Source organism: Pocillopora damicornis, chromosome 1, assembly GCF_964200805.1.
Source record: "Pocillopora damicornis chromosome 1, jaPocDami1.2, whole genome shotgun sequence".
Taxonomy (NCBI): domain Eukaryota; kingdom Metazoa; phylum Cnidaria; class Anthozoa; order Scleractinia; family Pocilloporidae; genus Pocillopora; species Pocillopora damicornis.
Window position 1 is genome coordinate 39473629 of NC_142670.1, and position 10649 is coordinate 39484277.

The 10649-nt window shown below is 39.1% G+C and overlaps 1 protein-coding gene across 1 annotated transcript; it reads left to right on the forward strand.

Moving 5' to 3' along the window:
• The first annotated feature begins 1000 nt into the window (after positions 1-1000).
• Positions 1001-4373, forward strand: LOC149053809 (TNF receptor-associated factor 4-like). Its single transcript, XM_089195883.1, has 5 exons — positions 1001-1136; positions 1209-1655; positions 2908-3085; positions 3222-3418; positions 4032-4373. Exons 1-5 carry the CDS (start codon positions 1063-1065, stop codon positions 4204-4206), a joined length of 1071 nt encoding a protein of 356 aa, XP_089052009.1. The 5' UTR covers positions 1001-1062; the 3' UTR covers positions 4207-4373.
• Positions 4374-10649: the final 6276 nt, after the last annotated feature.

The following is a 10649-nucleotide window of genomic DNA, read 5'->3' on the forward strand; positions in this document are numbered from 1 at the left end:
GAAATTCAGCAGGTACCGCGACCTTTCCCATACATGGTTGTTTCAGGAGGTTGTTCCTCGACCGTAAATCAACTTAACGTATGTGTTTAATTTTTTCATGTTACATTTCTATTCTATTTTTTAATTTTACATTACTTGTCCGTTGGGTCGATGGCCAAGGTCTCTGACCAGTGTGGCCAATCCCTATGAGGTCACTGCGCCGCAACAACTCAACACGGACTTGTTTAAAGTCCTGCCTGCATTTTTCTTTTCTCTTTCGTTTTTTTGTTTTTGTTTGTTTGTTTGTTTTGTGATATGCGAAGAAATAATTGTAACCTAATGCAAGTATTAGATCTTTCCCTATCTCTCTTCTTTGTATCATTGGCATGACTAACTTGGATGTCGCTCGTGGTTGAAATCACCATCCAATCACAGCGTTCACGAATTTGCAGGCGGCAAGTAGGGCCAATAAGCTGAGAGCGATCAGAGCGATCTTGTAGAAGAACGAATTCGAAATGTGAACATAAAATCTGTCACTTAAAATGTTGAAAAAAAAAAGTCAGCGTTAGCAATCGTTTCTCACATCTATATTTTTGCTCCATATTGAAACAAATTATTCCCTTCCTTTCCTATGGCTTCCCCTTCGACAAAGTTGCGCGTGAGTAAAAGTGGTGACCTTAAATTAAACGTGCACAAGCAAAGGTAATCACGGAATATCACGAAAAAGAAATTGTCGTGATCTTGAACAAAATTCTCACAGTTAGCAATAATAGGGAAAAAAAACAGGCCAACAGGCGTCCGGATCTAGCGAAATGTTGTGAGGACATTCACCAAGGTTTGGCCGACTTTCACACATTGGGTGTTAGTACTCGTGTGGTCTTTAAGTCGCGATCGCTTTCTTTTTTTCTAACAAAAATGCCTTCATTCGTACTAAAATGCCCTATTCATTAAACCATTTCCGGTGTTTTGATTAGGCATCCATGGAAAGGAGACCTGTTGCATTGTCATTCAGCGTAGGCAGAACCTCAGAACAGATTGTTAAGTGTGCGCTCCGTAAGTCAAGGTTCAATCAGAAAATCAAGCATGTCGTCTTCACAAGACTATTTTGATTTTATCGACCTTACCGGTTTCCCACAGGAATTTTTATGTGAGATTTGGTATGTATCGCGAACTTTTCAAGTCATGGTTGTCTCATGGTTATTCCTAATTTATTTTTATTCATGTTGCAGTACTTGTCCAATGGTCGATGCTAAAATATGTCACCCGTGTGGTCATTCTGTTTGCGGTCACTGCGCCGAACGAATGGTGGAAAATGGGGCACGTAACTGCCATATGTGCAGGCAGCCAAGAATAAGTTTCTGTAGAAACTTGTTTGCGGCTAAAATGATGCAAGGCATGACAGCCAAGTGCCTGAGTTGTGAGAGGGATGTGCCCCTCGAGGATATCAGGCAGCATGTTATCCACGACTGCCAAGAAATCGAGCAGCACTGTGGCTTGTGCTCAGCCAAGTTTAAGCGGGGAGATGCGTTACAGCACAAGTCAGTCTGCCCAGAAGAAGAGATATGGTGTGCCTGTGGGCAACAACTCCTCCGTAAAGAGAGACCTCTACACTTGAAAACGGATTGTGATTATGTCGACGTGTCCTGCCCTCTGGGGTGTACTTCCACCATGAAAAGGTCAGATAGTAATGCTCAATGTAGTAAATGTTCAAAACGGGTCAAAGTTTTTTCGTAAAGCTTTACTAGTTGAACAAGGTAACAGATAAACTGGTCAAGCGATCAAACTTGAGCTTAAAAATTCTGAGCGCTACAGGAGATACCAAGGCTCTAACGCTCTTCAGTGATGGTTCGGACAAATTATTTCGACAGATGGACAGGATTCATACTTTGCAAACTTTTGCGCGAATCTGTTGATCTTCTTGTAGAATACTGTTGTCGAGTCCATTTTCAAGTGTGACCCTAGTTTTGCAATCGGAACAAGATTGTAATTTTCATCTGAGCACGATAACTTTGGACTAACGCAATAGTTTTGAGACATTTGCACAAACTGATTCTGAGAAATTCGCACTTAAGTCTTGACGGATGACGCCTATAATATCATTGGCAATTTCATTTTTTTTATTATAGTTTTTTTGGCATGTTGAAGGTCTTCACGGCCAGGTGATTCTGGTACTTGGTCTCGTCATTTCCATTGCATTTACATAAATTTATCAGTAGTGGGCCTCGCTCGTGCAAAATGTTTCTCCTGAAAGCTCGCGCTTTGTCATTGTCATGGATGTTCTGCAGAACATACTTCAGAACTTTTGCCAAGTGCGACGTATGCCTCACTGAATTTCATTTAAAACTCGACGCGCACGTTTCAGGCGTTCAATCCGTTGGGCTGAACGCAAAACAATTTAGGGTTTTAGAGGGGCTGAATGAGGAACACTTTTAAAACCTTTTTTCATTTAAAATCTTTTCGATCATGTAACAATTAGCTTTTTTCTTCCGGTAGTGGTTTTGGGTGTCAATTGAACGCCACGTCAACGAATTACACAAAACAACCATTATATCGGCATATTTATAACTTCGCCTCTATCGTCAATGTCAACTGTGGCTCACTTACTTGCTCCTGTGTTTCAAACTCGATAAAGCGACGAGTATAGCGGTAATTATTTTCATTCTAAAATTTGTAACTAACTCAACGTGATACGCTTGACAGGAAGATCGATCTGCCACATCTTCTCTACGTGCGTTTCTCATTGAATTTTTGTTGAAAGCAACCCTCAGTTATAAAATGTCTGCCAGATGCCCGTTTGCCGGTCTAGTTACAATAGCTTTTTTTAATTAAGTGTTTCTTTCTTTAGTTTTTAACGAGATTCTGTACGGTCGAAATTAATTAGTATGGGGTTGGCTGACTCTAACTGAAATTCTCTCCTTTCAAACGCAGATATTTGATTCCAGCCCACATGGCTACATGTGGAAAAGTAATGAACGCGTGCCAGGTAGCTGGCTGTCACACTTATCTTCGCAGGGAAGAAATTGCGGCACATGACAGCTGCTCCACTTCCCGCCATCTCGTTCTAATGGAGCAGGAAAGGTCAAGAACTTTGTGGGAAGTAGTCATGGTAAGTTAAGATGCTTTTTATTAATTCTAACCCAAACCGTCAAACCCGGACGCAACAATGGAGTTTTATTAAGCACAATTACGACGCTTTGATTTGTTTTCCGGATGTAACCTTATTGAATTTATTTCCTTCGCAGAATCGTCTCCTTGTCGTACCAATTAGAGGGGAAGAAAAAGCAATATTCACCTGGAGGATTCCGGACATGCACGGCTCATTGGAGTCACCAATTTTCTCAAAGTTTAATAGAAAATGGAAATTGCTATTGGACAAGGACAGGAAGAATCTTCAGGTCCACTTCGTCCAAGGGGTGGATCCCATTTCACTGCTAGCAAGGTAACTGTTTTGAATTAGAATTTTACAATTGGGGAAATATGTGGATTTGGATGAAGATCGAAAGTGAAAACATGTAATAAATTTTTCCTTCCAAAATTTACAGAGTGCTAAGTGAAACGGAATAATCTCCTGTGTAAACCGTGTAACCATCCTCGAATAGGCACTACAATGAAATGTATTCCTAACTTGTCAGATGGCTGAAAAATAATTATTTTGCTCAGTACAAGATAGAGTGAAACTTGAAAATTAGGTTTAAGCGCCTAAGAACCGAGTCATGGAATGTCTTGAAAACCGTGTGATAAAATCTCTAACAACCAAGGTTTCTAATGTTTCGGTGAACCGGGATATCCAATTGCTTACAAACAAAGCTTTGAACTACGAAAAACCGAAAAAAAGAAAAAAACCCGAACTAAAAGAGATCATAAAAAGCTGACCCGTGGCTCATAAAACCTTTTAGTAGAAACTTGGTTATGTTGTGTCTTGGAAACTAGTTAATCGCAATACCCTAAAAAAATCCTAGGTCACTGGATGCCTCATAACGCATAGCGGCACAGTTGTTCAACGTTCCAAAAAGTAATGAATTAAAGTAAATATTGTTTTCTTTCCTCAACAGCTTCGCTGTCGTTACTGCTGAACAGAAAATCGAGGCTTATATGGAGATTGCTCCCTGGAGGATTCATCTTAAAGAGGGCGAACACTTTGTTGTTTCCTTGACCGGAGGAAAATCGGTGGAGGCAATCACCATAAAAATGGAAATAGTGAAGCCACACGTCGGTAATAGGCGTTAATTAAGGCAGTTGCGGGAACCGGCATTATTCTACTTTTTGCTGTTCGCTTGATTGTACTTGTAAATAACAAAAAAACAATAATGTTGCTGTTTATTCACGGGGCCAAATCTTTTGTACATTTATGTTTTGTTCTAGTAATTCATCAATAAATTTTGATGAACATGTTACTTTTGCCTTTGAGTGATTAATCAGTTTGATTTATTTTAGCCTGTTTCAGGCTCTAACTCACTGGGCGGGCGAGCGATGAACTACTGTTGCGGGTGCATGAACCCGCCATTTCGTTCTTTTGCTCATTTCCATTAACCGAGAGCCTTGCAGAGGTTAGAGTTATTTAGCTCCCTCTCGCTTTGACTAAAGAGCTTTTTGTGTTTTATCGCCACCCATGAACTGTTGCAATCTTAATTCCAACGACAATCTTTCAGCTGTTCTGTCCCTGCAACTTACATCCAGAACCCTTTACATTTGGCATTTTAAGAGTAATTCAAACTCGTGCATCTGAAGGACTTTTTGTAGTCGTGCATTCAACTAGACGCTTCTCAAATCATGCATGTTACGAACAGTCTACGGTCGTGCACTTTAGAGCACTAAACCGTCGCATTTTACGAACGCTTAATGGTCCCATTTTTGAGAACACTTCACGGTCGCATTTTACAAAAACAACAGGTGCACTTTTGGCAAATTTTAAGAAAACTTTACAGTCACATTTTACGAATTCTAATCAATCGCATTTCATAAACACTTAACGGGCGCATTTTACGAACACTCAACTAGCAAATTTTACGAACACTTAATGGGCACATTTTACGAACACGTTATAGTCGCAAATTAACAACATACGAAATTTTAACGGGCGCTTTTTATGAACAATCAACAGTTGCATTTTAATCGCTTTTTACGAACATTTAAAAATCACTTTTTACGAACATTTAAAAATCGCTTTTTACGAACATTTAAAAATCACTTTTTACGAACAATTAAAGATCGCTTTTCACGAAAATTTAACAGACGCATTTAACCGATAAGACCCAGTTAACAGTTACATTTTACGAACATTTCACAGCTGCATTTTACGAACATTTAACGGTCGTATTTTTACGAACATTTAACACCAACATTTTACGAACATTTACTCGCATTTTACGAACATTTAACGTATTTTTACGAACATTTAAGAGTCGCATTTTACGAACATTTAACGGTCGTATTTTACGAACATTTAGTCGCATTTTACAAACATTTAACGTATTTTTACGAACATTTAAGAGTCGCATTTTACGAACATTTAACGGTCGCATTTTATGAACATTTAAGAGTCGCATTTTACGAACATTTAAGAGTCGCATTTACGAACATTTAAGAGTCGCATTTACGAACATTTCACAGCTGCATTTTACGAACATTTAACGGTCGTATTTTTACGAACATTTAAGAGTCGCATTTTACGAACTTTTAACCGTCGCATTTAACAAATATTTAACGGGCGTATTTTTACGAACATTTAACACCAACATTTTACGAACATTTAGTCGCATTTTACGAACATTTAACGTATTTTTACGAACATTTAAGAGTCGCATTTTACGAACATTCAACGGTCGTATTTTACGATCATTTAGTCGCATTTTACAAACATTTTACGAACATTTAAGAGTCGCATTTTACGAACATTTAACGGTCGCATTTTATGAACATTTAAGAGTCGCATTTTACGAACATTTAAGAGTCGCATTTACGAACATTTAGTCGCATTTTACGAACATTTAAGAGTCGCATTTTACGAACATTTAAGAGTCGCATTTTACGAACATTTAACGGTCGCATTTTATGAACATTTAAGAGTCGCATTTTACGAACATTTAAGAGTCGCATTTTACGAACATTCAGTCGCGTTTTACGAACATTTAAGAGTCGCATTTTACGAACATTTAAGAGTCGCATTTTACGAACATTTAACGGTCGCATTTCACGAACATTTAGTCGCATTTTACGAGCATTTAACGTATTTTTACGAACATTTAACAGTCGCATTTTACGAGCATTTAACAGTCGCATTTTACGAACATTTAACAGCTGCATTTTACGAACATTTAACAGTCGCATTTTACGAACATTTAACGGGTGCTTTTTACAAACTTTAAGGTCGTACATTTTAAAACATTTATTACATAAGGCTATTCATTTGACCTTAATTACATAAGGGTTGTTTACTGGTACTGTTTTATATAAGCCGTTTTGTCGTAAATTTAAATGGCTCTGTTTCATAGCGCCTTCGGCCCAGATACTGATATTGATCCCTTCCTTCTAAGCCTTCCTTTCAAGTTTGACCGGAGTTAACATTTTTTTCGAATTTTAGGGTTAACTGCCTCCTAAATTGAACCATTAAATTAATTTTTATACAATTTATTTTTAGACTGAATTTCCATTGGAAGACATTGTGGATTTTTTTGAAACATTAAACTCATTATTATGGTGGCATGATATCCAAGATGAAATTTGTGTCCTTTTTAATCAGTTTAGGTTTTTTATGATTGTCACCCATATTTATAATATTATACCCTTAATAAGTTTTGGTTTCGTCGATTATGAAGATGTAGCGCCACCTATATTAGAGGATTATATATGGTTAACTACCAATTACCGCAGAGATACTCATAGTGTCATACATTTTTTTCTTGATTGTATTCCTCAATCATCCTTTTTGTAACTCTAGATTTTTTTCAACTTTTTCAGAATGAGTATCCCTTTATGGATTACTACAACTTTTTATTTACGCTATGGACCTTTTTAGATAATCAAGATCCCGAGGATGAAATTTTGGTCCTTTTAAACCAATTTGACTTTTTTATAAATGTTAATTACGTTTATAATGTCATGAACTTTATCTGTTTCAATTTTGTCCCCTTTCAAGAGGTACCACCACATCTAGAGAATTGTACATGGTTAGCTACCATTCCCAACAGAAACAGTCATAACATTTTTCATTTTTATCGTACTCCATTTGTATAACAATAAACTTTGCATTGGATTTTACATGTGGGTTTTCTTATCTATAATCTAACTCATGAAATGCAGAAAAAAAGCCGTCTGCTATTTCTTTATCCCAGTTAGTATAGTAAATACATCGTTCATTTCCACAGGGGTGGTAAATGTATCGCAAGGCATCGCGGAATATAATGTCATGATGTCTCTCCCGTAATTTCAACTCCTGAATTTCTTTCTGATACCTTTCCACATCTTGTGCATGTTTCGATGCTGGCTGACGAATCTTGCGCTTAAGGCGACGCACTTTTAACACGCGACGGCGTCGTGTCTTCTTGCCCCTTTTAGACATGTGCATCCAACACGGTCACTCTCTGTCACAAGCCATGTTTATGGAGACTAGCTGACTATCTCATCATGATGTCATATGTGTAACAGGAACATACAGGTACACGTTACATTCCTCTAAGGGAGGCCGTAAACTAATTTTTACCCCACCTACACCCTCATATTATGAATATATTAAACCGCCATCTTGAATGATGTCATCTTCGATGACGTCTCCGCCGCCATCTTGAATCCTCCCTAAGGGACTTAGACGCCATCTTGAATCCTCCCTATGGGACTTAGAGTCCATCTTGAATCCTTTGGCGGCATCCCTTTGCTTCCTATGGAGACGTCCTATACTACTGACCACACCTTCAGGGTTAGCAAGTTTATTGGAGCAAGGAGGACCACTGACAATAAATTTGTGAAACAATTTGAAAATCTTTTCATAATTTTAAACGAAAACCACCAGATTATTGGATGGCGGTTAACTACGTCGACATCTTTTGAGGAAATCCGCTCGTTACTACAGGAACCCGTGTTATCGTAGATGACTGCTGTAAAGTAAGATCACTTTATCAGTCGGTATTTCCTGACGTGGAGGTCAAACTCGACTTATTCCACGCGGTACAACGAGTAACGAAAACAATTCCAAAGGGAACAGAATTGTCAAAAAAGTTTTCTAAAGAATTTGGGATGATATTCCGAGCCAGAGAAGATTCTAGTGAAGTCCGTAAAATGCCCACACCTCATCCGGAAGTCATGGTAGAAAATTTAGAAAACTTTGTGAAAAGATGGCAAACGTTTCTGAATGAAGATAACATGGAACCAACTTTGACTGAAATCGACCATTTACGTCGACACATAAGGAAGGGTTGCTTGTCTGACTTAAATCCGGGCGAAGGCACAGAATCTAACGAAAGCCTTCATCACGTCTCGAACCGTTGGATAATGGTAAAGGTAAAGGTTTCTCCAAAATCAGCAAACTAAACGAACGAGATGGCGCTTACCATTTGCAATTCAATTTCCCACAATTGTTTTCGGCTGCTGAAAGACTGGAAACTAGAAAGCTTAGCAAATAGTAAGGAAAATTGCAGACTAGCTCCAGAGGTAGTCAGCGGAAATTTCCTTACCATTTGCTAAATTTTCCAGTTTCCAGTCTCATCAGCCAAGAACAATTGCAAATGGTAGGCACCATCTCGTTCGGCTGGTTTGCTGATTTTGGAAAAACCGGTTTATTCTGACATGGTAAGCACCCAGGCGGGCTCCTCCTATAGATCTGCCACTTTCTTGGTGATTTCACATTGTTGTTTTGCGGAAGACGACTAAATGAGAAATGTACAAAGTTAAAAACGCACGCGCTGAACTGTTTTTTCGCTCCAACCTCGTTCCCATGGCCTTTCCCTTACCTGGGGGTGGGGCGCCCCACCCCCAAGTAAGGGAAAAGGCCATGTGAACGAGGTTGGTCTGGCTTATTAGATATTTTGCTTTGCCACATCCTCGTATCCGTTGCCGATGCATTCAGCTCTCAAATCGAATTTTTTTTTTTTTTTCAGCGCGACTCGAGTTAAGATATGCAGTGAAGTACCTTGTTTGGTTCGACCGGATACTGTAAAAAACAGATTTTTTAAAGATTTGACGATACATTTAGTCTTCGAACAAGTATTACTCAAGTCAAAACGCTTGGGCCGTTATTGGCAGCTGTGGTGTTTCCCTGTGGATGAAAAGTTTTGTTCCTGCGCATGTAGCCTATCAGTGAAATGACCTAAGACGTGCAAGAACAAAACTTTTCAGTGGAATCAAAATGGCTGCAGCATGATCAAGGTGTATTGCAGTAACCTCGATTATATTTAAAATAAAAGATACATTCTACCTCAGTCGTGTCTCTTGATGTTTCTTTTTCTTTAAAAAAAATAAACGATTGCTGAATTCAGGGTTTTTCAAACTATTTGTAACAGGGACCTCACATCTATACAGCTTTAGGGTATGACTGCGTTAAAAGTGCGAAAAAAGTGGGGTGTAAGTGTCGACTGAATGAAGGAAAAATGCAAGGTTAGTATAGGAAAAGTGCGAGAAAACCGCGCCCAAAATATGGGGATAATGCGAGAAAAACGCATCCAAAGTGAGCGATGAGGTCGTGCATGTGGCTGTGCTTTAAAAACTACTCAAAATACCTTTCGGGAACCTTTCTCGCAATTTTGAGCCACAAAGTTAAAACAGCATTTACAATCAGTCCAGATTGATTTCAGTTTCAGTTTGTTAGTTAAACCCTGTAGGACCTTTAAAAAAAACACCTCCTAGATCCTTGTGCTGATTACCCAAAGTGACAACATCCTGTCATTTTTTCGCGACAATACTCTTGAGCTTTTTGGTTTTCTGTTCGTCTGTCGAAAGTAAACCATCAAAAAGGTATGTATTTACACCTCGTAAAGAGCAGACACAAGCGGTAAACCACTCGCGTTTCGATCGTAAAAGAGGTCTTACTCGTAAAGAGCGGCCTCGTTGCTTATGTCGCAGTGCTAATTAACCCTTTAGCTCTCAAGATCTGATTGTTAATTCGCCCCTCTAGCGGCTACACATTTCCTTGTAAATAAGTAATGAGAATTTGGTACCTGACACGTTTGAGTATTCTCATTACCTATTTGCTTGATAATGTAACGATATTATGGGGAGACGTTTCATGTTGATCACTTCTGAGAGTTTAAGGGTTAATGAGAGTTTGCTCGCAGGGAAATAGTCCACTTCATTTCGTTGCCATCCCCTTCCTCCCCTTATCAGCTGATTGCGACGGAGGAGGGGTTGACTGGTGCACAAAGTGGGGAGGAGAGTGGGGGGAATTTGAGTAAGCATGTCGGTGTATAGGTACCATATCTCCTTGGTTCTCACATTAAATTTCCCACTCCTTTATGAACACTGGCCTCACAGACAGAAAAAGAATTATCGATTTAGAAGGGAACGAGTTGACGTCAGCATATTCACTCCATCCAGCCTTTCAGTGTTAGTGACTGCGAGCATAGGAGTCTTCGTTGACTGTAATTCCAACAAAATTCACTCCACAACATTGTAGCGCGACTCGACCTAGTCAATTGACTGCTGATACCAAAGAGGCGTGCCTGCAGGTCCTCACTAAAAGCCCC

Bases quoted from the DNA above. Each gene is read 5' to 3' on its own strand.
- LOC149053809 (XM_089195883.1), top strand. From the start codon at position 1,063: ATGTCGTCTTCACAAGACTATTTTGATTTTATCGACCTTACCGGTTTC. The intron at 1,656-2,907 runs GTCAGATAGTAA...TTTCAAACGCAG, and splicing joins TGTACTTCCACCATGAAAAG to ATATTTGATTCCAGCCCACA. The intron at 3,086-3,221 runs GTAAGTTAAGAT...TTTCCTTCGCAG, and splicing joins CTTTGTGGGAAGTAGTCATG to AATCGTCTCCTTGTCGTACC.